The sequence below is a fragment of the Salmo salar genome, chromosome ssa15 (genome assembly GCF_905237065.1).
Source record: "Salmo salar chromosome ssa15, Ssal_v3.1, whole genome shotgun sequence".
Taxonomy (NCBI): domain Eukaryota; kingdom Metazoa; phylum Chordata; class Actinopteri; order Salmoniformes; family Salmonidae; genus Salmo; species Salmo salar.
The window spans coordinates 98,012,857-98,039,465 of record NC_059456.1 but is presented as its reverse complement, the minus strand read 5'-3'; the positions used below and the strand labels follow the sequence as shown (position 1 = coordinate 98,039,465).

At 40.6% G+C, this 26,609-nt stretch overlaps 1 protein-coding gene across 2 annotated transcripts in view; it reads left to right on the top strand.

The window, feature by feature from the left end:
- LOC106572759 (Krueppel-like factor 15) overlaps positions 1-5,458 on the top strand; it is a 56,228-nt gene extending 50,770 nt beyond the window's left edge. For both annotated transcript variants that reach the window (XM_045696392.1, XM_045696391.1), the window contains exon 3: positions 3,980-5,458. In XM_045696392.1, coding sequence (XP_045552348.1) covers positions 3,980-4,148 — 169 coding nt within the window. In that variant the 3' untranslated portion in view covers positions 4,149-5,458. The remainder of the gene's footprint in view (positions 1-3,979) is intronic.
- The last annotated feature ends 21,151 nt before the right edge of the window (positions 5,459-26,609 follow it).

The following is a 26,609-nucleotide window of genomic DNA, read 5'->3' as shown; positions in this document are numbered from 1 at the left end:
GTCTTTACCTGTTGACTAACATGAGTTACAGTAACACTGTCCTTCCCTGTTGACTGACATTAGTTACAGTAACACTGTCACTACCTGTTGACTTACATTAGTTACAGTAACACTGTCACTACCTGTTGACTTACATGAGTTACAGTAACACTGTCCTTCCCTATTGACTGACATTAGTTACAGTAACACTGTCGCTACCTGTTGACTTACATGAGTTACAGTAACACTGTCCTTCCCTATTGACTTACATGAGTTACAGTAACACTGTCGCTACCTGTTGACTGACATTAGTTACAGTAACACTGTCGCAACCTGTTGACTTACATAAGTTACAGTAACACTGTCCTTCCCTATTGACTTACATGAGTTACAGTAACACTGTCGCTACCTGTTGACTTACATGAGTTACAGTAACACTGTCACTACCTGTTGACTTACATGAGTTACACAGTAACACAGTAACACTGTCCTTCCCTATTGACTGACATTAGTTACAGTAACACTGTCGCTACCTGTTGACTTACATGAGTTACAGTAACACTGTCGCTACCTGTTGACTGACATTAGTTACAGTAACACTGTCGCTACCTGTTGACTGACATGAGTTACAGTAACACTGTCGCTACCTGTTGACTGACATTAGTTACAGTAACACTGTCGCTACCTGTTGACTGACATGAGTTACAGTAACACTGTCGCTACCTGTTGACTGACATTAGTTACAGTAACACTGTCGCTACCTGTTGACTTACATGAGTTACAGTAACACTGTCCTTCCCTGTTGACTGACATTAGTTACAGTAACACTGTCGCTACCTGTTGACTTACATGAGTTACAGTAACACTGTCCTTCCCTGTTGACTGACATTAGTTACAGTAACACTGTCGCTACCTGTTGACTTACATGAGTTACAGTAACACTGTCCTTCCCTATTGACTTACATGAGTTACAGTAACACTGTCGCTACCTGTTGACTGACATTAGTTACAGTAACACTGTCGCTACCTGTTGACTTACATGAGTTACACAGTAACACAGTAACACTGTCCTTCCCTATTGACTGACATTAGTTACAGTAACACTGTCGCTACCTGTTGACTTACATGAGTTACAGTAACACTGTCGCTACCTGTTGACTGACATTAGTTACAGTAACACTGTTGCTACCTGTTGACTGACATGAGTTACAGTAACACTGTCGCTACCTGTTGACTGACATGAGTTACAGTAACACTGTCGCTACCTGTTGACTGACAATAGTTACAGTAACACTGTCGCTACCTGTTGCCTGACATTAGTTACAGTAACACTGTCGCTACCTGTTGACTTACATGAGTTACAGTAACACTGTCCTTCCCTATTGACTGACATGAGTTACAGTAACACTGTCGCTACCTGTTGACTGACAATAGTTACAGTAACACTGTCGCTACCTGTTGACTGACATTAGTTACAGTAACACTGTCGCTACCTGTTGACTTACATGAGTTACAGTAACACTGTCCTTCCCTGTTGACTGACATTAGTTACAGTAACACTGTCCTTCCCTGTTGACTTACATGAGTTACAATAACACTGTCCTTCCCTGTTGACTTACATCTGTAAGTGATCATTCATTAGTGTTGTTGTACACTATGTTTACAGGAAAGAGTTTAGGATACATTTAGTTCTTGTAATTCACTACAGTAAGTCCCACCGCCCCTTCTTTTGGTCCTTGCCAGCGTCTTGTCAGTGATTATTGTATGCTTCAGGGCTGAGTTCAGGAACAAGCTCGAACAGAGCCAGAGTGTAGCCTAACTAAGCTGTGGAGGCTGTAGCTGGGGCATCAAGGCTCCCCTCCACACACCTGGGCATCCCACCCTGCCCAACAATGGCTCCACAAACAGCCTTACCCAGGCTCTCATAAGCCTAACATCCGTCATCCCCTAACCACTGCGTATAACACCGTTTCATATAACAGTCATCTAACATAGCCTAACAGTTTCATATAACAGTCATCTAACATAGCCTAACAGTTTCATATAACAGTTATCTAACATAGCCTAACAGTTTCATATAGCAGTCATCTAACAGTTTCATATAACAGTCATCTAACATAGCCTAACAGTTTCATATAACAGTCATCTAACATAGCCTAACAGTTTCATATAACAGTCATCTAACATAGCCTAACAGTTTCATATAACAGTCATCTAACATAGCCTAACAGTTTCATATAACAGTCATCTAACATAGCCTAACAGTTTCATATAACAGTCATCTAACATAGCCTAACAGTTTCATATAACAGTCATCTAACATTGTCTAACAGTTTCATATAACAGTCATCTAACATTGTCTAACAGTTTCATATAACAGTCATCTAACATAGCCTAACAGTTTCATATAACAGTCATATAACATTGTCTAACAATTTTATACAGGGAAATACTTCATATCAACTTCCAGGGAGAGATAGTAGTAATGTGTCAGGATTTTAACATAGCAGAGACAATTAGTTCAGTTAAGCTTGTCCCACATGTATTGCTTATTGGCTTAGACAAGGATAGGGTGAGGCTGTTTCAGTCAGAGATGAACTGTAGCCATCATGTCTCAACATGAAGGAGTTATATCAGAGTTTCAGCTTGGGGGTATAGCGAGTGCTGACACATGTATAGTACGACACAGCTTTGGTTTCAGAAGTGGGGGGGACATTTAAAAAATAAATATATCATGTTTTTATCCAGTTGGATAAAAACTCCAAACAGCCTTCCCGACCGCTTGGAGACATCCCTATGGTCCTAAAGCATACCGGTGCCTCGTTTTGTATCACATTCCAATGATAAATGCAATTTCAGAATATAGGGGGGACATGGAATGGAAGTAGCATAGTATGTAACACAGATTGAATAGAGTCCTACATTTCTTGTAAATAGCTTTTCTTTCTTATTTTCTGGGGGGGGGGTTCTCTCATAAAAATGTTTAAGATACGATTTGAGAATCTTAAAAAGGTTTTGTTATGCAAAGTATTTTTACGCTTTGAGGTTTGAATTAATTGTTGTTGACGTACCTGCCTATCGTTAACGCTGTATGATGAAATTATCTTCTCATCACCGAGGGAGTTTTTACTATGTACTTCTTCAAACCAAAAAATTACTATTAGTACTCAAACGTTCATGTTGACATACTGATCATTTCGCTACACCGCAATAACATCTGCTTATTATGTGTATGTGACCAATAAAATGTGATTTGATTTGATTTTGAATCATGCCATTCTAAGCTATTGGTAAGATGTTATAACACACCATCAGCTTGGGGCTGTAACGAGTGCTGTGTAGTACAGATGTAGAATACTATGTAATATTACAATAGAGGTAGATGAGGTTTCCTAATGTCAGAGTCACATCCCCAGAACCAGTTCGTTTTAAATACAGTGGCAGATTCGTTTTTTTGGTTCACTTCTGGCCATACAGGAAAATCCTCTGTTGATAATGAGGCCTAGTAATACTTAACCATTTCACTACCATGTTATGCATGTGTAGCACCTGTTCCATGTGTGTACTGCATGTGTGTACTGCATGTGTGAATGCATGATGAAAGACCATGTTACCATGCAGGGATTCTATTCATTCATCTCAATAGCACAGTTGCTTCATGATTCATGGTGAGTGTGTATGGAATTAATGTTTTAAGATGACTTTACATTACTTTAATCAATGTGTTACCATTGGGAATTAACACCTCAGTAATGAGTTAACCCTTTAGTTCTGACTGGACACCTTACTAACAGAAAGCTACCCAGGAATCAGAGGGAAGAACAGAAATAGATATATTGGACTTTACATGTGTTAAAATCAAATGTGGGTAGAGATATAATATGGATAGAGTGTACTGGTGTAGTCAGACAGAGAGAGGGGGCCTTTTACCTCAGGGTGTTATGGGAAACCGTGGCTCTGATATAGGTTGTCTGATGTGCTCTGGGTCTGTCTGTCTCAGGTTTTCGAGGTCAGACGAACTCTCCAGACACCGGCGCTCTCACTCTGGAGTGAAGCCTTATCAGTGTCCCATCTGCGAGAAGAAGTTTGCCCGCAGCGATCACCTGTCCAAACACATCAAAGTCCACCGCTTTCCAAGAAACAGCAGGACAGTGCGATCCGCAAACTGAGCACATTGACCTCCCGGTCCTGCTAGACTGAGGCCACGCCACAGGACACATGCAGAGACAGAGAGAGAATGTTTGTGAGAGAGAGAGAGTGAATGAATGTGGGAGATTGCTTACAGCAGAGGGGACAGTGGGACAGACAGAATTAATGTGGGAGATTGCTAATAGCAGAGGGGACAGTGGGACAGACAGAATGAATGTGGGAGATTACTAATAGCAGAGGGGACAGTGGGACAGGCAGAATGAACGTTCAAACAACAGTTAAGGGAGAGAGTGTTTGAATGTTTTGTTTGTTTTTGTGTGTGTGTGACGCACGTTGGTGGTACTGTGATAATTTATTGAGTAATGCAGAGACTCAAAAGATAAAACATTTTGAAAAAACAAGAACTGTTACATAACATGACATCTTCACTGGTGCATGATGGGAAGTTCAGTGCTTTAGCGGGATTTACACTTAAAAGCAATGTTCCCGCGTTCGCGGATACTTCATTCACAGTAAACGCTGCATATGCCGGCTCAATCAGAAATTACTTTTACATTTCAATGTCGCTATAGCACTGAACTTCCGCAGCACAGATTGAATTGAGTCCTACGTTTCTTGTAAATAGCTTTTCTTAATTTTTTTTTTTGGGGGGGGGGGTTCTCATAAAAATGTTTAAGATACGATTTCAGAATATAAAAGAGGTTTTGTTATGCAAAGTATTTTTACACTTTGAGGTTTGAATTAATTGTTGTTGATGTACCTGCCTATCCTTAATGCATCAACATTCCTTCTGCTATATGATGAAATTATCTTCTCATCGCCGAGGGAGTTTTTACTATGTACTTCTTCAAACCAAAAAATGACTATTAGTACTCAAACGTTCATGTTGAACTACTGATCATGATCAGAATCATGCCATTATAAGCTACCGGCAACATGTGGAGGCTGTCTCCTATTTTCACTATGGGAGCACCATGACGACTCATGCCTGGTAAAGGCTGGATCAGCTAACAGTGAACAGCCAACTGCAGAACAACGAGGTGCAGCAAAAAATATTTCATGTTTTATGGTGTGTTGTTTATATGTGAACCGACTGGCTTTCTGATCAATATTGAAGACATTGAAGAACCTTTCCTTTTGTATATTTGTATACATTAGCTGCAGGAGCTGTTATTGTCATTTTCTTTCATTTTCTGTTATGTCATTGGCTCTTTAAGCTGTCCTTCTCTGGGGCCAATATGTCAACTAAGTAGGCCTATGTAGTATCTGTTTGAATATAATGATAACACTTAACCCGTTGGTGACTGTATTAAATCTTCATAGCACATAAGCATTGAATGCCTGGCCTGCCATGTTGTATACAGTGTGTGGATGTCAGTGACAGTCGATCAATGTACAGTTTCAAACAGTACTGGTAGAAGCTACAGTATGAAGGACTCATACACTTCAATGTCAGTCTAATCAATGCTTTCAGTAAAATAGTTGAACTATGTTTTTTAGGGATTCTTGAAAAACTGCAGCTACAGTAGCCTGAGGTAAGTCTCCTCGATATCAACACAAAAGTCTGCCTCGTGTCATCGATGCATGGTGCTGAAGCACCCTACAGTGTTTCAAACTGGAACAACCTCCAAAAGCCTTTTTTAGCAGACAGACAGCAGTGCCAACCTAGCCAAGCTTCCTGGGTTATTACATTTCATCTGGAGGATCTGGAATTGCATGGTGCTTTATTCAGGCGGCAGGTAGCCTAGTGGTTAGAGGAGGCAGGTAGCCTAGTGGTTAGAGGAGGCAGGTAGCCTAGTGGTTAGAGGAGGCAGGTAGCCTAGTGGTTAGAGGAGGCAGGTAGCCTAGTGGTTAGAGGAGGCAGGTAGCCTAGTGGTTAGAGGAGGCAGGTAGCCTAGTGGTTAGAGGAGGCAGGTAGCCTAGTGGTTAGAGGAGGCAGGTAGCCTAGTGGTTAGAGGAGGCAGGTAGCCTAGTGGTTAGAGGAGGCAGGTAGCCTAGTGGTTAGAGGAGGCAGGTAGCCTAGTGGTTAGAGGAGGCAGGTAGCCTAGTGGTTAGAGGAGGCAGGTAGCCTAGTGGTTAGAGGAGGCAGGTAGCCTAGTGGTTAGAGGAGGCAGGTAGCCTAGTGGTTAGAGGAGGCAGGTAGCCCAGTGGTTAGAGGAGGCAGGTAGCCTAGTGGTTAGAGGGGCAGGTAGCCTAGTGGTTAGAGGAGGCAGGTAGCCTAGTGGTTAGAGGAGGCAGGTAGCCTAGTGGTTAGAGAGGCAGGTAGCCTAGTGGTTAGAGGAGGCAGGTAGCCTAGTGGTTAGAGGAGGCAGGTAGCCTAGTGGTTAGAGGAGGCAGGTAGCCTAGTGGTTAGAGGCGGCAGGTAGCCTAGTGGTTAGAGGAGGCAGGTAGCCTAGTGGTTAGAGGAGGCAGGTAGCCTAGTGGTTAGAGGAGGCAGGTAGCCTAGTGGTTAGAGGAGGCAGGTAGCCTAGTGGTTAGAGGAGGCAGGTAGCCTAGTGGTTAGAGGAGGCAGGTAGCCTAGTGGTTAGAGGAGGCAGGTAGCCTAGTGGTTAGAGGAGGCAGGTAGCCTAGTGGTTAGAGGAGGCAGGTAGCCTAGTGGTTAGAGGAGGCAGGTAGCCTAGTGGTTAGAGCATTGGAATAGTAACAGGAAGGTTGCAAGATCATATCCCTGAGCTGAGGTAAAAATCTGTCGTTCTGCACCTGAACAAGGCAGTTAACCCACTGTTCCTAGGCCATCATTGAAAGTAAGAATATGTTCTTAACTGACTTGCCTAGTTAAATATAGATAAATACATTTAGTTACTTCCTCTGGAACACGTGAAGAAGTAAATGGTGGTAGAAATCTTAGCCTCCATACACATGTTCTACAGTCTACAGATGACATCACAGGAAGACACACGATTGGCTTAGTGAAATACAGGACTCAAATACTGTAAGGATTAGGAATGTTTTTTTTTCCCTGTACGAAACTGCACCGTCTATGATGGCCATGTCCTTTCTGTGTTAATGTTGTCTGAACCTGAGCGGTCTAGAGAGGGCAGTAAACTTATACTTTAGCAATGCATTCCTACAATCCCATTTAAAATGTTTTTAAAAACAGGTTATTTTAACAAATGAATGTATGTAAATACTGCAACTACTTCTAAAAGGAACAGAAATATTATTGTAATTATTTCTGTGATTGCGTACAATTCTAGTGCATGTGTATATAATAACAATTCATTATATATTGTTATAAATATTATATATTATTATAAATATTATATATTTTTCTTTGTTCTACATACGATGCATTTACAAATTAAACAAACCCAAAAGATAGAGTGATTATGGTTGGGGTCTTCTTTGCATATCACATTTTGTCAAGTTAGGGCTTTGTTGTCCAAACAATCAGTGGCCATTCATACAAGATCCATTGTTGTCATTACATCTCTGCATGACACCCTGCTCTCTTTCACTGTAACTTTATCATTAGCATTCATCAAGTTACAACACTACCGACGGGACAAACAGTCAAACATCACAATATGCTCCTTTACATTATGGCCATGTGTGTCTCCAGTGGACCATTTGATTACTCAGACAACAGTATGTTTTTCAAGTTGCTTTCATTTCCCTGCTCATGAGTTGGTTGTAAAACATTTTTTAAAGCAAGACATGAAAAACTTTACTAAGTTGGAAACTTGCAGAATGCCAGGGTAAGATGTATACCATATGGTTAGCACTCATGGGGCACTCCCTTGTTTTCTCCTCCTCTCGTGCTCGCTCTCTCCTTGTCTCTATGTGCGTTAAACTACGTCTTTAATGGGAGCAGCACTGGTCTCACTGCAGCCACGCTTGGGTCTCACTGCAGACACGCTTGGCTGGATGGGTATCACTCCTGACTACATGACGTTATATAGAACAGACCTGACTACATGATGATGTATAGAACAGACCCGAATACATGATGTTATATAGAACAGACCTGACTACATGATTTTATATAGAACAGACCTGACTACATGATGTTATATAGAACAGACCTGACTACATTATGTTATATAGAACAGACCTGACTACATGATGTTATATAGAACAGACCTGACTACATGATGTTATATAGAACAGACCTGACTACATGATGTATAGAACAGACCTGACTACATGATGTTGTATAGAACAGACCTGACTACATGATGTAATATAGAACAGACCTGACTACATGATGATATATAGAACAGACCTGACTACATGATGTTATATAGAACAGACCTGACTACATGATGTTATATAGAACAGACCTGACTACATTATGTTGTATAGAACAGACCTGACTACATGATGTTGTATAGAACAGACCTGACTACATGATGTTATATAGAACAGACCTGACTACATGATGTTGTATAGAACAGACCTGACTACATGATGTTATATAGAACAGACCTGACTACATGATGTTGTATAGAACAGACCTGACTACATGATGTTGTATAGAACAGACCTGACTACATGTTGTATAGAACAGACCTGACTACATGATGTTATATAGAACAGACCTGACTACATGATGTTTATTACAACAGACCTGACTACATGATGTTGTATAGAACAGACCTGACTACATGATTTTATATAGAACAGACCTGACTACATGATGTTATATAGAACAGACCTGACTACATTATGTTATATAGAACAGACCTGACTACATGATGTTGTATAGAACAGACCTGACTACATGATGTTATATAGAACAGACCTGACTACATGATGTTGTATAGAACAGAACTGACTACATGATGATGTATAGAACAGACCTGACTACATGATGTTGTATAGAACAGACCTGACTACATTATGTTGTATAGAACAGACCTGACTACATGATGTTATATAGAACAGACCTGAGTACATGATGTTATATGGAACAGACCTGACTACATTATGTTGTATAGAACAGACCTGACTACATTATGTTATATAGAACAGACCTGACTACATGATGTTGTATAGAACAGACCTGACTACATGATGTTATATAGAACAGACCTGACTACATGATGTTTATTACAACAGACCTGACTACATGATGTTATGTAGAACAGACCTGACTACATTATGTTGTATAGAACAGACCTGACTACATGATGTTGTATAGAACAGACCTGACTACATTATGTTGTATAGAACAGACCTGACTACATGATGTTTATTACAACAGACCTGACTACATGATGTTATATAGAACAGACCTGACTACATGATGTTGTATAGAACAGACCTGACTACATGATGTTATATAGAACAGACCTGACTACATGATGATATATAGAACAGACCTGACTACATGATGATATATAGAACAGACCTGAATACATGATGTTATATAGAACAGACCTGACTACATGATGTTATATAGAACAGACCTGACTACATGATGTTATATAGAACAGACCTGAATACATGATGTTATATAGAACAGACCTGACTACATGATGTTATATAGAACAGACCTGACTACATGATGTTATATAGAACAGACCTGAATACATGATGTATAGAACAGACCTGACTACATGATGTTATATAGAACAGACCTGACTACATGATGTTGTATAGAACAGACCTGACTACATGTTGTATAGAACAGACCTGACTACATGATGTTGTATAGAACAGACCTGACTACATGATGTTATATAGAACAGACCTGACTACATGATGTTGTATAGAACAGACCTGACTACATGATGTATAGAACAGACCTGACTACATGATGTTATATAGAACAGACCTGACTACATGATGTTGTATAGAACAGACCTGACTACATGATGTTATATAGAACAGACCTGACTACATGATGTTATATAGAACAGACCTGACTACATGATGTATAGAACAGACCTGAATACATGATGTTGTATAGAACAGACCTGACTACATGATGTTATATAGAACAGACCTGACTACATGATGTTTATTACAACAGACCTGACTACATGATGTTGTATAGAACAGACCTGACTACATGATTTTATATAGAACAGACCTGACTACATGATGTTATATAGAACAGACCTGACTACATTATGTTATATAGAACAGACCTGACTACATGATGTTGTATAGAACAGACCTGACTACATGATGTTATATAGAACAGACCTGACTACATGATGTTGTATAGAACAGATCTGACTACATGATGATGTATAGAACAGACCTGACTACATGATGTTGTATAGAACAGACCTGACTACATTATGTTGTATAGAACAGACCTGACTACATGATGTTATATAGAACAGACCTGACTACATGATGTTTATTACAACAGACCTGACTACATGATGTTGTATAGAACAGACCTGAATACATGATGTTATATAGAACAGATCTGACTACATTATGTTATATAGAACAGACCTGACTACATGATGTTGTATAGAACAGACCTGACTACATGATGTTATATAGAACAGACCTGACTACATGATGTTATATAGAACAGACCTGACTACATTATGTTATATAGAACAGACCTGACTACATGATGTTATATAGAACAGACCTGACTACATGATGTTTATTACAACAGACCTGACTACATGATGTTATATAGAACAGACATGACTACATGATGATATATAGAACAGACCTGACTACATGATGTATAGAACAGACCTGACTACATTATGTTATATAGAACAGACCTGACTACATGATGTTATATAGAACAGACCTGACTACATGATGTTATATAGAACAGACCTGACTACATGATGTTGTATAGAACAGAACTGACTACATGATGATGTATAGAACAGACCTGACTACATGATGTTGTATAGAACAGACCTGACTACATTATGTTGTATAGAACAGACCTGACTACATGATGTCATATAGAACAGACCTGACTACATGATGTTGTATAGAACAGACCTGAATACATGATGTTATATAGAACAGATCTGACTACATTATGTTATATAGAACAGACCTGACTACATGATGTTGTATAGAACAGACCTGACTACATGATGTTATATAGAACAGACCTGACTACATGATGTTATATAGAACAGACCTGACTACATTATGTTATATAGAACAGACCTGACTACATGATGTTGTATAGAACAGACCTGACTACATGATGTTGTATAGAACAGACCTGACTACATGATGTTGTATAGAACAGACCTGAATACATGATGATGTATAGATCAGACCTGACTACATTATGTTATATAGAACAGACCTGACTACATTATGTTATATAGAACAGACCTGACTACATGATGTTGTATAGAACAGACCTGACTACATGATGTTATATAGAACAGACCTGACTACATGATGTTTATTACAACAGACCTGACTACATGATGTTATGTAGAACAGACCTGACTACATTATGTTGTATAGAACAGACCTGACTACATGATGTTGTATAGAACAGACCTGACTACATTATGTTGTATAGAACAGACCTGACTACATGATGTTTATTACAACAGACCCGACTACATGATGTTATATAGAACAGACCTGACTACATGATGTTGTATAGAACAGACCTGACTACATGATGTTATATAGAACAGACCTGACTACATGATGATATATAGAACAGACCTGAGTACATGATGTTATATAGAACAGACCTGAATACATGATGTTATATAGAACAGACCTGAATACATGATGTATAGAACAGACCTGACTACATTATGTAATATAGAACAGACCTGACTACATGATGTTATATAGAACAGACCTGACTACATGATGATATATAGAACAGACCTGACTACATGATGTTATATAGAACAGACCTGACTACATGATGTTATATAGAACAGACCTGAATACATGATGTATAGAACAGACCTGACTACATGATGTTATATAGAACAGACCTGACTACATGATGTTGTATAGAACAGACCTGACTACATGTTGTATAGAACAGACCTGACTACATGATGTTGTATAGAACAGACCTGACTACATGATGTTATATAGAACAGACCTGACTACATGATGTTGTATAGAACAGACCTGACTACATGATGTAATATAGAACAGACCTGACTACATGATGTTATATAGAACAGACCTGACTGCATGATGTTGTATAGAACAGACCTGACTACATGATGTTATATAGAACAGACCTGACTACATGATGTTGTATAGAACAGACCTGACTACATGATGTTGTATAGAACAGACCTGACTACATGTTGTATAGAACAGACCTGACTACATGATGTTATACAGAACAGACCTGACTACATGATGTTTATTACAACAGACCTGACTACATGATGTTGTATAGAACAGACCTGACTACATGATTTTATATAGAACAGACCTGACTACATGATGTTATATAGAACAGACCTGACTACATTATGTTATATAGAACAGACCTGACTACATGATGTTGTATAGAACAGACCTGACTACATGATGTTATATAGAACAGACCTGACTACATGATGTTGTATAGAACAGACCTGACTACATGATGTTGTATAGAACAGACCTGACTACATGATGTTATATAGAACAGACCTGACTACATGATGTTATATAGAACAGACCTGACTACATTATGTTATATAGAACAGACCTGACTACATGATGTTATATAGAACAGACCTGACTACATGATGTTTATTACAACAGACCTGACTACATGATGTTATATAGAACAGACCTGACTACATGATGTATAGAACAGACCTGACTACATTATGTTATATAGAACAGACCTGACTACATGATGTTATATAGAACAGACCTGACTACATGATGTTATATAGAACAGACCTGACTACATGATGTTGTATAGAACAGACCTGAATACATGATGATGTATAGATCAGACCTGACTACATGATGTTATATAGAACAGACCTGACTACATTATGTTGTATAGAACAGACCTGACTACATTATGTTATATAGAACAGACCTGACTACATGATGTTGTATAGAACAGACCTGACTACATGATGTTATATAGAACAGACCTGACTACATGATGTTTATTACAACAGACCTGACTACATGATGTTATGTAGAACAGACCTGACTACATTATGTTGTATAGAACAGACCTGACTACATGATGTTTATTACAACAGACCTGACTACATGATGTTATATAGAACAGACCTGACTACATGATGATGTATAGAACAGACCTGACTACATGATGTTTATTACAACAGACCTGACTACATGATGTTATATAGAACAGACCTGACTACATTATGTTGTATAGAACAGACCTGACTACATGATGTTGTATAGAACAGACCTGACTACATTATGTTGTATAGAACAGACCTGACTACATGATGTTTATTACAACAGACCTGACTACATGATGTTATATAGAACAGACCTGACTACATGATGATGTATAGAACAGACCTGACTACATGATGATATATAGAACAGACCTGACTACATGATGTTATATAGAACAGACCTGACTACATGATGATATATAGAACAGACCTGACTACATGATGTTATATAGAACAGACCTGACTACATGATGTATAGAACAGACCTGACTACATGATGTTGTATAGAACAGACCTGACTACATGATGTTATATAGAACAGACCTGACTACATGATGTTGTATAGAACAGACCTGACTACATGATGTTGTATAGAACAGACCTGACTACATGTTGTATAGAACAGACCTGACTACATGATGTTATACAGAACAGACCTGACTACATGATGTTTATTACAACAGACCTGACTACATGATGTTGTATAGAACAGACCTGACTACATGATTTTATATAGAACAGACCTGACTACATGATGTTGTATAGAACAGACCTGACTACATTATGTTATATAGAACAGACCTGACTACATGATGTTGTATAGAACAGACCTGACTACATGATGTTATATAGAACAGACCTGACTACATGATGTTGTATAGAACAGACCTGACTACATGATGTTGTATAGAACAGACCTGACTACATGATGTTATATAGAACAGACCTGACTACATGATGTTATATAGAACAGACCTGACTACATTATGTTATATAGAACAGACCTGACTACATGATGTTATATAGAACAGACCTGACTACATGATGTTTATTACAACAGACCTGACTACATGATGTTATATAGAACAGACCTGACTACATGATGTATAGAACAGACCTGACTACATTATGTTATATAGAACAGACCTGACTACATGATGTTATATAGAACAGACCTGACTACATGATGTTATATAGAACAGACCTGACTACATGATGTTGTATAGAACAGACCTGAATACATGATGATGTATAGATCAGACCTGACTACATGATGTTATATAGAACAGACCTGACTACATTATGTTGTATAGAACAGACCTGACTACATTATGTTATATAGAACAGACCTGACTACATGATGTTGTATAGAACAGACCTGACTACATGATGTTATATAGAACAGACCTGACTACATGATGTTTATTACAACAGACCTGACTACATGATGTTATGTAGAACAGACCTGACTACATTATGTTGTATAGAACAGACCTGACTACATGATGTTTATTACAACAGACCTGACTACATGATGTTATATAGAACAGACCTGACTACATGATGATGTATAGAACAGACCTGACTACATGATGTTTATTACAACAGACCTGACTACATGATGTTATATAGAACAGACCTGACTACATTATGTTGTATAGAACAGACCTGACTACATGATGTTGTATAGAACAGACCTGACTACATTATGTTGTATAGAACAGACCTGACTACATGATGTTTATTACAACAGACCTGACTACATGATGTTATATAGAACAGACCTGACTACATGATGTTGTATAGAACAGACCTGACTACATGATGATATATAGAACAGACCTGACTACATGATGTTATATAGAACAGACCTGACTACATGATGATATATAGAACAGACCTGACTACATGATGTTATATAGAACAGACCTGACTACATGATGTATAGAACAGACCTGACTACATGATGTTGTATAGAACAGACCTGACTACATGATGTTATATAGAACAGACCTGACTACATGATGTTATATAGAACAGACCTGACTACATTATGTTGTATAGAACAGACCTGACTACATGATGTATAGAACAGACCTGACTACATGATGTTTATTACAACAGACCTGACTACATGATGTTATATAGAACAGACCTGACTACATGATGTTATATAGAACAGACCTGACTACATGATGTTATATAGAACAGACCTGACTACATGATGTTGTATAGAACAGACCTGACTACATTATGTTATATAGAACAGACCTGACTACATGATGTTATATAGAACAGACCTGACTACATGATGTTATATAGAACAGACCTGACTACATGATGTTATATAGAACAGACCTGACTACATTATGTTATATAGAACAGACCTGACTACATTATGTTATATAGAACAGACTGGACTACATTATGTTGTATAGAACAGACCTGACTACATGATGTTATATAGAACAGACCTGACTACATGATGTTATATAGAACAGACCTGACTACATGATGTTATATAGAACAGACCTGACTACATGATGTTATATAGAACAGACCTGAATACATGATGTATAGAACAGACCTGACTACATTATGTAATATGGAACAGACCTGACTACATGATGTTATATAGAACAGACCTGACTACATGATGTTATATAGAACAGACCTGACCACATGATGTTATATAGAACAGACCTGACTGCATGATGTTGTATAGAACAGACCTGACTACATGATGTTGTATAGAACAGACCTGACTACATTATGTTATATAGAACATACCTGACTACATGATGTTATATAGAACAGACCTGACTACATGATGTTATATAGAACAGACCTGACTACATGATGTTATATAGAACAGACCTGACTACATTATGTTATATAGAACAGACCTGACTACATGATGTATAGAACAGACCTGACTACATTATGTTGTATAGAACAGACCTGACTACATTATGTTATATAGAACAGACCTGACTACATGATGTATAGAACAGACCTGACTACATGATGTATAGAACAGACCTGACTACATTATGTTGTATAGAACAGACCTGACTACATTATGTAATATAGAACAGAGCTGACTACACGATGTTATATAGAACAGACCTGACTACATGATGTTATATAGAACAGACCTGACTACATGATGTTATATAGAACAGACCTGAATACATGATGTATAGAACAGACCTGACTACATTATGTAATATGGAACAGACCTGACTACATGATGTTATATAGAACAGACCTGACTACATGATGTTATATAGAACAGACCTGACCACATGATGTTATATAGAACAGACCTGACTGCATGATGTTGTATAGAACAGACCTGACTACATGATGTTGTATAGAACAGACCTGACTACATTATGTTATATAGAACATACCTGACTACATGATGTTATATAGAACAGACCTGACTACATGATGTTATATAGAACAGACCTGACTACATTATGTTATATAGAACAGACCTGACTACATGATGTATAGAACAGACCTGACTACATTATGTTGTATAGAACAGACCTGACTACATTATGTTATATAGAACAGACCTGACTACATGATGTATAGAACAGACCTGACTACATGATGTATAGAACAGACCTGACTACATTATGTTGTATAGAACAGACCTGACTACATTATGTAATATAGAACAGAGCTGACTACACGATGTTATATAGAACAGACCTGACTACATGATGTTATATAGAACAGACCTGACTACATGATGTTATATAGAACAGACCTGACTACATGATGTTATATAGAACAGACCTGACTACATGATGTTATATAGAACAGACCTGACTACATGATGTTATATAGAACAGACCTGACTACATGATGTTATATAGAACAGACCTGACTACATGATGATATATAGAACAGACCTGACTACATGATGTTATATAGAACAGACCTGACTACATGTTGTATAGAACAGACCTGACTACATGATGTTATATAGAACAGACCTGACTACATGATGTATAGAACAGACCTGACTACATGATGTTATATAGAACAGACCTGACTACATGATGTATAGAACAGACCTGACTACATGATGTTATATAGAACAGACCTGACTACATGATGTTGTATAGAACAGACCTGACTACATGATGTTATATAGAACAGACCTGACTACATTATGTTATATAGAACAGACCTGACTACATGATGTATAGAACAGACCTGACTACATTATGTTGTATAGAACAGACCTGACTACATTATGTTATATAGAACAGACCTGACTACATGATGTATAGAACAGACCTGACTACATGATGTATAGAACAGACCTGACTACATTATGTTGTATAGAACAGACCTGACTACATTATGTAATATAGAACAGAGCTGACTACACGATGTTATATAGAACAGACCTGACTACATGATGTTATATAGAACAGACCTGACTACATGATGTTATATAGAACAGACCTGACTACATGATGTTATATAGAACAGACCTGACTACATGATGTTATATAGAACAGACCTGACTACATGATGATATATAGAACAGACCTGACTACATGATGTTATATAGAACAGACCTGACTACATGTTGTATAGAACAGACCTGACTACATGATGTTATATAGAACAGACCTGACTACATGATGTATAGAACAGACCTGACTACATGATGTTATATAGAACAGACCTGACTACATGATGTATAGAACAGACCTGACTACATGATGTTATATAGAACAGACCTGACTACATGATGTTGTATAGAACAGACCTGACTACATTATGTTGTATAGAACAGACCTGACTACATGATGTTATATAGAACAGACCTGACTACATGATGTTATATAGAACAGACCTGACTACATGATGTTGTATAGAACAGACCTGACTAATATTAATAATTTATTCAACTTATGTAGTGCTTTTCATAGAATCTCAAAGCGCTTCAAAGCTTTAAAAAAGACAACTAATGTAGAAATTCAAAAACCCTATCATAATGAGATGTCATGTACATAGTTCACATTGATGTATGAATCTTTATGTTCTAGAGGCCTTCTGGAATGAAGGAAGACCTTATTCCAGACATCGGTTCGGGGCCATTCTGGTTCCAGCTCTGTTATCTTCAGCCTTGTTCCTGTGTTCAGCCTATACGGAAGTTTTTTTGATCTGCTTGATGTTCAGACACCACTGTGTTGAGGCACAGGAAACCTTTACATCAATGACAATGGCAATATACACAGCTGTTGTTTCTGTCATGTAGTTTGTATTTAGTTGCGTGTCAGATTCTTCATACCCAGTCTGGAGTGTATATGTACAATTCTCATTGGTCTTCTGTAGCTCAGTTGGTAGAGGATACTGCTGCTAATGCCAGGTGAGTGGGTTCGATTCCTGGGACCACTCATACGTAAAATGTACGCATGCATGATTGTCAGTCACTTTGGATAAAAGTGCCTGCTGAATGACATGAGTTATTTGATACAGGTATGTGATAATGCTGTTACATGTGGACGAAACGCTGTATTTAGTTCACTAACTTCATAATTAGACTGTTGCTACCAAAAAGATATAGAGGTTCTATAATATAATCCAGTGTTGGGTCTAGGTTTAGACTGTGGTGGTGTTCTGTACTATAATCATTTTACATTTGACATTTTTAGTCATTTAGCAGACACTCTTATCCAGAGCGACTTACAGTAGTGAATGCAGACATTTCATTATATTTCATTATATTACAGTAGTGAATACAGACATTTCATTATATTTCATGCATTTTTTGTTGTTGTTGTTGTTGTTTTTTTGTACTGGCCCCCCGTGGGAATCTAACCCACAACCCTGGCGTTGCACACACCATGCTGGCGTTGCAAACACCATGCTCTACCAACTGAGGTTTAGACTGTGGTGGCGTTCTATAATATACTGCTCAAAAAAATAAAGGGAACACTTAAACAACACATCCTAGATCTGAATGAAAGAAATAATCTTCTTAAATACTTTTTTCTTTACATAGTTGAATGTGCTGACAACAAAATCACACAAAAATAATCAATGGAAATCCAATTTATCAACCCATGGAGGTCTGGATTTGGAGTCACACTCAAAATTAAAGTGGAAAACCACACTACAGGCTGATCCAACTTTGATGTAATGTCCTTAAAGCAAGTCAAAATGAGGCTCAGTAGTGTGTGTGGCCTCCACGTGCCTGTATGACCTCCCTACAACGCCTGGGCATGCTCCTGATGAGGTGGCGGATGGTCTCCTGAGGGATCTCCTCCCAGACCTGGACTAAAGCATCTGCCAACTCCTGGACAGTCTGTGGTGCAACGTGGCGTTGGTGGATGGAGCGAGACATGATGTCCCAGATGTGCTCAATTGGATTCAGGTCTGGGGAACGGGCGGGCCAGTCCATAGCATCAATGCCTTCCTCTTGCAGGAACTGCTGACACACTCCAGCCACATGAGGTCTAGCATTGTCTTGCATTAGGAGGAACCCAGGGCCAACCGCACCAGCATATGGTCTCACAAGGGGTCTGAGGATCTCATCTCGGTACCTAATGGCAGTCAGGCTACCTCTGGCGAGCACATGGAGGGCTGTGCGGCCCCCAAAGAAATGCCACCCCACACCATGACTGACCCACCGCCAAACCGGTCATGCTGGAGGATGTTGCAGGCAGCAGAACGTTCTCCACGGCGTCTCCAGACTCTGTCACGTCTGTCACATGTGCTCAGTGTGAACCTGCTTTCATCTGTGAAGAGCACAGGGCGCCAGTGGCGAATTTGCCAATCTTGGTGTTCTCTGGCAAATGCCAAACGTCCTGCACGGTGTTGGGCTGTAAGCACAACCCCCACCTGTGGATGTCGGGCCCTCATACCACCCTCATGGAGTCTGTTTCTGACCGTTTGAGCAGACACATGCACATTTGTGGCCTGCTGGAGGTCATTTTGCAGGGCTCTGGCAGTGCTTCTCCTGCTCCTCCTTGCACAAAGGCGGAGGTAGCGGTCCTGCAGCTGGGTTGTTGCCCTCCTACGGCCTCCTCCACGTCTCCTGATGTACTGGCCTGTCTCCTGGTAGCGCCTCCATGCTCTGGACACTACGCTGACAGACACAGCAAACCTTCTTGCCACAGCTCGCATTGATGTGCCATCCTGGATGAGCTGCACTACCTGAGCCACTTGTGTGGGTTGTAGACTCCGTCTCATGCTACCACTAGAGTGAAAGCACCGCCAGCATTCAAAAGTGACCAAAACATCAGCCAGGAAGCATAGGAACTGAGAAGTGGTCTGTGGTCCCCACCTGCAGAACCACTCCTTTATTGGGGGTGTCTTGCTAATTGCCTATAATTTCCACCTGTTGTCTATTCCATTTGCACAACAGCATGTGAAATTTATTGTCAATCAGTGTTGCTTCCTAAGTGGACAGTTTGATTTCACAGAAGTGTGATTGACTTGGAGTTACATTGTGTTGTTTAAGTGTTCCCTTTATTTTTTTGAGCAGTGTATAATCCAGTGTTGGGTCTAGGTTTAGTCTGTGGTGGCATGCTATAATATAATCCAGTGTTGGGTCTAGGTTTAGACGCTTTTTGGCGCTGACGGAAACATGGATTACCACAGAAAACACTGCTACTCCTACTGCTCTCTCCTCATCTGACCACGTGTTCTCGCATACCCTGAGAGCATCTGGTCAGCGGGGTGGTGGCACTGAAATCCTCATCTCTCCCAAGTGGACATTCTCTCTTTCTCCCCTGACCCATCTGTCTATCTCCTCCTTTGAATTCCATGCTGTCACAGTCACTAGCCCATTCAAGCTTAACATTCTTATCATTTATCGCCCTCCAGGTTCCCTTGGAGAGTTCATCAATGAGCTTGACGCCTTGATAAGTTCCTTTCCTGAGGATGGCTCACCCCTCACAGTTCTGGGTGACTTTAACCTGTTGAGGGTAGGGGGCAGTATTTGCACGGCCGAATAAAAAACGTACCCGATTTAATCTGGTTATTACTACTGCCCAGAAACTAGAATATGCATATAATTATTGGCTCTGGATAGAAAACACCCTAAAGTTTCTAAAACTGTTTGAATGGTGTCTGTGAGTATAACAGAACTCATATGGCATGCAAAAACCTGAGAAGATTCTGTACAGGAAGTGCCCTCTCTGACCATTCCTTGGGCTTCTTGACTCTCTTTATTGAAAACTTAGGATCTTTGCTGTAATGGGACACTTCCTACGGCTCCCATAGGCTCTCAGAACCCGGGAAAAAGCTGAATGATGTCTTTGCAGCCCCTGGCTGAAAAACATTAGCGCCTTTGGTAAGTGGTCTATCAGAGGACAATCAGACTGAGGCGCGTGCACGAGGCGACCCCATGTTTTTATTTTCTTTCTCTTTGAACGTAAACACGGTTTCCCGGTCGGAATATTATCGCTTTTTTACAAGAAAAATGGCATAAAAATTGATTTTCAACAGCGGTTGACATGCTTCGAAGTACGGTAATGGAATATTTAGAATTTTTTTGTCACGAAACGCGTCGGGCGTCGGGCGTCGGGCGTCGGGCGTTTCCATGTAGTCTGGGAAACCTCTATGATCTAGCTATATTTTATACACAGTAATCCATGGTCATTTAGTTCATATTGCAGCCTTCTGACTAAAGTGAAGTTCACAATTATATTATTTGAATGAATAATGAAAAAGCTGGTTTTTGATATAAATATGAACTTGATTGAACAAAACATGCATGTATTGTATAACATAATGTCCTAGGATTGTCATCTGATGAAGATCATCAAAGGTTAGTGCTGCATTTAGCTGTGGTTTGGGTTTATGTGACATTATATGCTAGCTTGAAAAATGGGTGTCTGATTATTTCTGGCTGGGTACTCTGCTGACATACAGTGCCTTGCGAAAGTATTCGGCCCCCTTGAACTTTTCGACCTTTTGCCACATTTCAGGCTTCAAACATAAAGATATAAAACTGTACTTTTTTGTGAAGAATCAACAACAAGTGGGACACAATTATGAAGTGGAACGAAAATTATTGGATATTTCAAACTTTTTTAACAAATAAAAAACGGAAAAATTGGCCGTGCAAAATTATTCAGCCCCCTTAAGTTAATACTTTGTAGCGCCACCTTTTGCTGCGATTACAGCTGTAAGTCGCTTGGGGTATGTCTCTATCAGTTTTGCACATCGAGAGACTGACATTTTTGCCCATTCCTCCTTGCAAAACAGCTCGAGCTCAGTGAGGTTGGATGGAGAGCGTTTGTGAACAGCAGTTTTCAGTTCTTTCCACAGATTCTCGATTGGATTCAGGTCTGGACTTTGACTTGGCCATTCTAACACCTGGATATGTTTATTTGTGAACCATTCCATTGTAGATTTTGCTTTATGTTTTGGATCATTGTCTTGTTGGAAGACAAATCTCCGTCCCAGTCTCAGGTCTTTTGCAGACTCCATCAGGTTTTCTTCCAGAATGGTCCTGTATTTGGCTCCATCCATCTTCCCATCAATTTTAACCATCTTCCCTACCCCTGCTGAAGAAAAGCAGGCCCAAACCATGATGCTGCCACCACCATGTTTGACAGTGGGGATGGTGTGTTCAGGGTGATGCGCTGTGTTGCTTTTTACGCCAAACATAACGTTTTGCATTGTTGCCAAAAAGTTCGATTTTGGTTTCATCTGACCAGAGCACCTTCTTCTACATGTTTGGTGTGTCTCCCAGGTGGCTAGTGGCAAACTTTAAACGACACTTTTTATGGATATCTTTAAGAAATGGCTTTCTTCTTGCCACTTCCATAAAGGCCAGATTTGTGCAGTATACGACTGATTGTTGTCCTATGGACAGAGTCTCCCACCTCAGCTGTAGATCTCTGCAGTTCATCCAGAGTGATCATGGGCCTCTTGGCTGCATCTCTGATCAGTCTTCTCCTTGTATGAGCTGAAAGTTTAGAGGGACGGCCGGGTCTTCGTAGATTTGCAGTGGTCTGATACTCCTTCCATTTCAATATTATCGCTTGCACAGTGCTCCTTGGGATGTTTAAAGCTTGGGAAATCTTTTTGTATCCAAATCCGGCTTTAAACTTCTCCACAACAGTATCTCGGACCTGCCTGGTGTGTTCCTTGTTCTTCATGATGCTCTCTGCGCTTTAAACGGACCTCTGAGACTGTCACAGAGCAGGTGCATCTATACGGAGACTTGATTACACACAGGTGGATTCTATTTATCATCATTAGTCATTTAGGTCAACATTGGATCATTCAGAGATCCTCACTGAACTTCTGGAGAGAGTTTGCTGCACTGAAAGTAAAGGGGCTGAATAATTTTGCACGGCCAATTTTTCAGTTTTTTATTTGTTAAAAAAGTTTGAAATATCCAACAAATTTCGTTCCACTTCATAATTGTGTCCCACTTGTTGTTGATTCTTCACAAAAAAGTACAGTTTTATATCTTTATGTTTGAAGCCTGAAATGTGGCAAAAGTTTGAAAAGTTCAAGGGGGCCGAATACTTTCGCAAGGCACTGTAATCTAATGTTTTGCTTTCGTTGTAAAGCCTTTTTGAAATCGGACAGTGTGGTTAGATTAACGAGAGTCTTGTCTTTAAAATGGTGTAAAATAGTCATATGTTTGAGAAATTGAAGTAATAGCATTTCTAAGGTATTTCAATAACGCGCCACGTGATTACACTGGCTGTTACGTAGGTGGGACGATTTCGTCCCACCTACCCTAGAGAGGTTAACCTCCCTACGTCTACCTTTGACTCATTTCTCTCTGCCTCCTTCTTTCCACTCCTCTCCTCTTTTGACCTCACCCTCTCACTGCCCCCCCTACTCACAAGGCAGGCAATACGCTTGACCTCATCTTTACTAGATGCTGTTCTTCTACTAATCTCACTGCAACTCCCCTCCAAGTCTCCAACCACTACCTTGTATCCATTTCCCTCTTGCTCTCCTCCAACACCACTCACTCTGCCCCTACTCAGATGGTATTGTGCCGTTGCAACCTTCGCTCTCTCTCTCCCGCTACTCTCTCCTCTTCCATCCTATCATCACTTCCCTCTGCTCAATCCTTCTCCAACTAATCTCCTGATTCTGCCTCCTCAACCCTCCTCTCCTCCCTTTCTGCATCCTTTGACTCTCTATGTCCCCTATCCTCCCGGCCGGCTCGGTCCTCCCCTCCTGCTCCATGGCTTGACGACTCATTGCGAGTTCACAGAACAGGGCTCCGAGCAGCCGAGCGGAAATGGAGGAAAACTAGCCTCCCTGCGGACCTGGCATCTTTTCACTCCCTCCTCTCCACATTTTCTTCCTCTGTTTCTGCTACTAAAGCCACTTTCTACTACTCTAAATTCCAAGCATCTGCCTCTAACCCTAGGAAGCTTTTTGCCACCTTCTCCTCCCTCCTGAATCCTTGACCCTATCCCTTCCTCTCTTCTCCAGACCATTTCCGGAGACCTTCTCCCCTACCTCACCTCGCTCATCAACTATTCCTTGACCGCTGGCTACATCCCTTCCGTCTTCAAGAGAGCGAGAGTTGCACCCCTTCTCAAAAAACCTACACACGATCCCTCCGATGTCAACAACTACAGACCAGTATCCCTTCTTTCTTTTCTCTCCAAAACTCTTGAGCGTGCCGTCCTTGGCCAGCTCTCTTGCTATCTCTCTCAGAATGACCTTCTTGATCCAAATCAGTCAGGTTTCAAGACTGGTCATTCAACTGAGACTGCTCTTCTCTATGTCACGGAGGGTCTCCGCACTGCTAAAGCTAACTCTCTCTCCTCTGCTCTCATCCTTCTAGACCTATCTGCTGCCTTTGATACTGTGAACCATCAGATCCTCCTCTCCACCCTCTCTGAGTTGGGCATCTCCGGCGCAGCTCACTCTTGGATTGCGTCCTACCTGACAGGTCGCTCCGTCTCCGCACCATGTGCTCTCACCACTGGTGTCACCCAGGGCTCAATTCTAGGCCCTCTCCTATTCTCGCTATACACCAAGTCACTTGGCTCTGTCATATCCTCACATGGTCTCTCCTATCATTGCTATGCAGACAACACACAATTAATCTTCTCCTTTCCCCCTTCTGATAACCAGGTGGCGAATCGCATCTCTGCATGTCTGGCAGACATAACAGTGTGGATGACGGATCACCAGCTCAAGCTGAACCTCGGCAAGACGGAGCTGCTCTTCCTCCCGGTGAAGGACTGCCCGTTCCATGATCTCGCCATCACGGTTGACAACTCCATTGTGTCCTCCTCCCAGAGTGCTAAGAGCCTTGGCGTGACCCTGGACAACACCCTGTCGTTCTCCGCTAACATCAAGGCGGTGACCCGATCCTGTAGGTTCATGCTCTACAACATTCGCAGAGTACGACCCTGCCTCACACAGGAAGCAGCGCAGGTCCTAATCCAGGCACTTGTCATCTCCCGTCTGGATTACTGCAACTCGCTGCTGGCGGGGCTCCCTGCCTGTGCCATTAAACCCCTACAACTCATCCAGAACGCCGCAGCCCGTCTGGTGTTCAGCCTTCCCAAGTTCTCTCACGTCACCCCGCTCCTCCGCACACTCCACTGGCTTCCAGTTGAGGCTTGCATCTGCTACAAGACCATGGTGCTTGCCTACGGAGCTGTGAGGGGAACGGCACCTCCGTACCTTCAGGCTCTGATCAGTCCCTACACCCAAAGAAGGGCACTGCGTTCATCCACCTCTGGCCTGCTCGCCTCCCTACCTCTGCGGAAGCACAGTTCCCGCTCAGCCCAGTCAAAACTGTTCGCTGCTCTGGCACCCCAATGGTGGAACAAGCTCCCTCACGACTCCAGGACAGCAGAGTCAATCATCACCTTCCGGAGACACCTGAAACCCCACCTCTTTAAGGAATACCTAGGATAGGATAAAGTAATCCTTCTACCCCCCCTCCACCCCCCATCTAACCCCCCCAAAAAAGATATAGATGTACTATTGTAAAGTGGTTGTTCCACTGGATATCATAAGGTGAATGCACCAATTTGTAAGTCGCTCTGGATAAGAGCGTCTGCTAAATGACGTAAATGTAAATGTAAATGTAAAAAAGGCACGTTAAATGTGGGACAGAAAGGCAGAGAGGAGATATAGTGGTAAAATGGCCTCTGTCCCAGCTGACCAGATACATGTCCAGATGAATAGGAGAAAGAGATAGATGGTGATAGTGATTGTGGGAAAAAAGTATTACGGGATACATTGAGTTCCTTGGTAATTCCAAACCATCTGGGGTTCTGCCCAAGCCTCCCTCCGATATTCAGTGTGCGTTGGAACATGCTGTCCATGGTGTCAGGAGGAAAGAGAGAGAGAGAGAGAGAGAGAGAGAGAGAGAGAGAGAGAGAGAGAGAGAGA